The following is a 2,984-nucleotide window of genomic DNA, read 5'->3' as shown; positions in this document are numbered from 1 at the left end:
AACTCTGTTTTTAGATAAATGCTCTGAAATTTTCTTTCAACAACAGCTGTTAAATGTTCCAGCACAGCATAATATTGTCCAGCTTCAGTATTTTCCAGCATGCCTCTTCACTTTCTGCCATTCAATCCTATTTTCCTCTTGGTCAACAGTATATCATTTCCACTAAATATCCTTATTTTCGGCGATGGATTTCAATTTTGTTTGGAAAACACAAAAAATACACAAATTGCATTACAAAGAAAAGCTAAACAGGGGTGTCAAACTCGCAATGTCATGTGACATGTCACAACATATTGTGACTTTTTTTCCATTGCCAGCAATAGTGTGGGTGTGGTTTTGCTATGATGCATCTGGCCCGTGGGCCAGCAGTTTGACACCCCTGAACTAAACATTGTTCCTTGCAATCAAATTATGCAGTGATTGAAATAGAATGTAGTCATATTTGTAAGTGACAAATATACCAAGAGAAAAGTGGATAGAAAACTACAGTATATTAGCTTTCCATATCCTGCTTCCATCTAATTTTCTTGGATTGATAATCCTGATTTTCCCAGCCAACATACCTGAAGGATAGAATGTTGATAAAATCAAAGTTTATATGGGAAACATTATCTTAGGAAAAATGTGCTTAGTGTTTGATCAATATTTTAGATGTTGCCATAATGTTACTATTTTACTAACAGCTTCCAACCAATGGAACCAATAAGTGACAAACTCACTCTAGGAAACAATATGAAAAAGCAATTGATTAGAATAAAACATTATGCATTTGTCTAAAAATCTTTAAAATGTATCATTTTGCACCCCAGTCTTTTGAAGGCTTTGTGAACTTCTTTGTTTCTTAAGCTGTAGATCAGAGGATTAATCAGAGGTGTCAATACTGTGTAGAAAACAGAGAAAACTTTATTGAGTTGCCTCAAAATTGGTATATTTGGCAACATGTAGACAATGATTACTGTACTGTAAAAAATTCCAATCACCATGAGATGAGAGGAACAGTTTGAAAAAACCTTTCGCTTTTCAGTAGTTGAAGATATCTTTAGAATATTTTCAATTATGCAAAAATACGATATGAGAGTGAGTAGAAATGGTGCAATGGTGAAAGGAAAAGTCAAGATGAAGGTAACAAGTTCTAGCAGTTTTGTGTCACTACATGACAATTTTGCCATAGGGAAGAAGTCACAGAAATAATGGTCTATAATGTTGGGTCCGCAGAAGGATAACTGAGCCATCAAACACATCAAAATGCCATTACCCATCATAGAACTTGTCCATGTTGCAACTATAAGTTGAAAACACAGTCTTTTATTCATAATAATTGCATAGAGCAAAGGCTTACAAATGGCCAGATAGCGGTCAAAGGACATGGAAGCCAGGAGGTATGTCTCTATACCAACACAAGAGCCAAACAAATAAAATTGGGTCATGCATCTAGAAAAAGAAATAGATTTCTGACCACTGAACAAATTGACCAATATTTGGGGTAAAATGATTGAACTATAGCAGGTCTCTAGGCAGGACAAATTTGCCAGGAAGAAGTACATGGGGGTGTGAAGGTGATGGTCAGCTATAACTAACAATATAATGAGGAGATTCCCAGTCACTGTTGCAAGATAAATAATTAGGAAGAACAAGGACAGAAGAGGCTGCAATTCTGGGACATTTCCAAAACCCTCAAGGAGGAATTCTGTGATGGATGACTGGTTTCCTTTCTCTGTGTTCCACATTGAATGAATCTCCTGCATATCACAGCAGCCCTAGAAAACAATGAGAAGTAATGTGTTTTCAGGATAGGCTCAGGAAAGCTTGCACATGCTGCTTTAAATTTGCTGAGAATTTTGACATTAGATAGCCACTGAGAGTTTTTATCCTGTGCTATCTTTTGATTTTAAAAAAATCATTTTACATCCCTTCTTTGCAATTCATATATACCTTATTTCAGCTGTTCAGATAATTCTTAGCGGAGTTTATAGTTCATTCTGTTCTATATTTCTTTTAGAATCAGATTCTACGAAACATGACAGTTTGTTTCCCAAAGTGTTATTCAATAGAATAAGTGAAAATAAAGTAATATGACTTATTTAGTTCACCTTATTGCTGGTGCTTATCACATATTGGTACAGTGTCCAAAAGACTAAAAGCATAAAAGCCATACCCACACCCACCCACACCTATGGAACAAAATCATATCCTACATAGCAATTTATTCCCAAACAGGATAAATATATTAACAATGTCTCCTACAAGACACAAAGAGATTACCTTTCTTTCCCATTTTAAACCCATTGATATTATTTGTTAAGGTGATCTATATTATATAGGAAGGCTATTCATATTCATCCATATTAACTTTTATTTTTTTATATAATTTCTTAATTCTGACAAGGATTTGTCATGAGATCCATTTTTAGCATGATTTCATCTGCTAAACAACTTCTTCTTCTTCTTCTTCTTCTTCTTCTTCTTCTTCTTCTTCTTCTTCTTCTTCTTCTTCTTCTTCTTCTTCTTCTTCTTCTTCTTCTTCTTCTTCTTCTTCTTCCATTAAAATAATAAAAACGTTTACATCATTGTTTTATTTTAAGAGTGTCATTACTTTAATTGTCATAAATTGCTAGTGTTAAATATTGAGCAGAAGCATAAGAAAATTAACTATCCATACTTGCTTAGCAATATGTGCTTAACGGATATTATTTCCAAGTAAATGTTTATACACTATGATATCATAGTGTATCAAGATCACGTGAAGTATTAATACCACTTTACAATGCCTTGGTAAGGCCACACATGGAATACTGCATCCAGTTTTGGTCACCACGATGTAAAAAAGATGTTGAGACTCTAGAAAGAGTACAGAGAAGAGCAACAAAGATGATTAGGGGACTGGAGGCTAAAACATATAAGGAACGGTTGCTGGAATTGGGTATGTCTAGTTTAACAAAGAGAAGGACGAGGGGGGACATGATAGCAGTGTTCCAATATCTCAG

The 2,984-nt window shown here is 34.6% G+C and overlaps 1 protein-coding gene across 1 annotated transcript in view; it reads right to left on the bottom strand.

Moving 5' to 3' along the window:
- Window positions 1-773: 773 nt before the first annotated feature.
- The window catches only part of LOC107282338 (olfactory receptor 2AP1-like), a 4,282-nt gene continuing 2,071 nt past the window's right edge, over window positions 774-2,984 (bottom strand). The window contains exon 2 of the mRNA XM_015810109.1: window positions 774-1,757. Coding sequence (XP_015665595.1) covers window positions 774-1,757 — 984 coding nt within the window. The remainder of the gene's footprint in view (window positions 1,758-2,984) is intronic.

This window comes from Protobothrops mucrosquamatus, unplaced genomic scaffold (assembly GCF_001527695.2).
Source record: "Protobothrops mucrosquamatus isolate PMUCROS unplaced genomic scaffold, P.Mucros_1.0 scaffold7, whole genome shotgun sequence".
NCBI lineage: Eukaryota > Metazoa > Chordata > Lepidosauria > Squamata > Viperidae > Protobothrops > Protobothrops mucrosquamatus.
The sequence above is the reverse complement of the archived record's forward strand: the minus strand, read 5'-3'. Positions and strand labels throughout refer to the sequence as shown.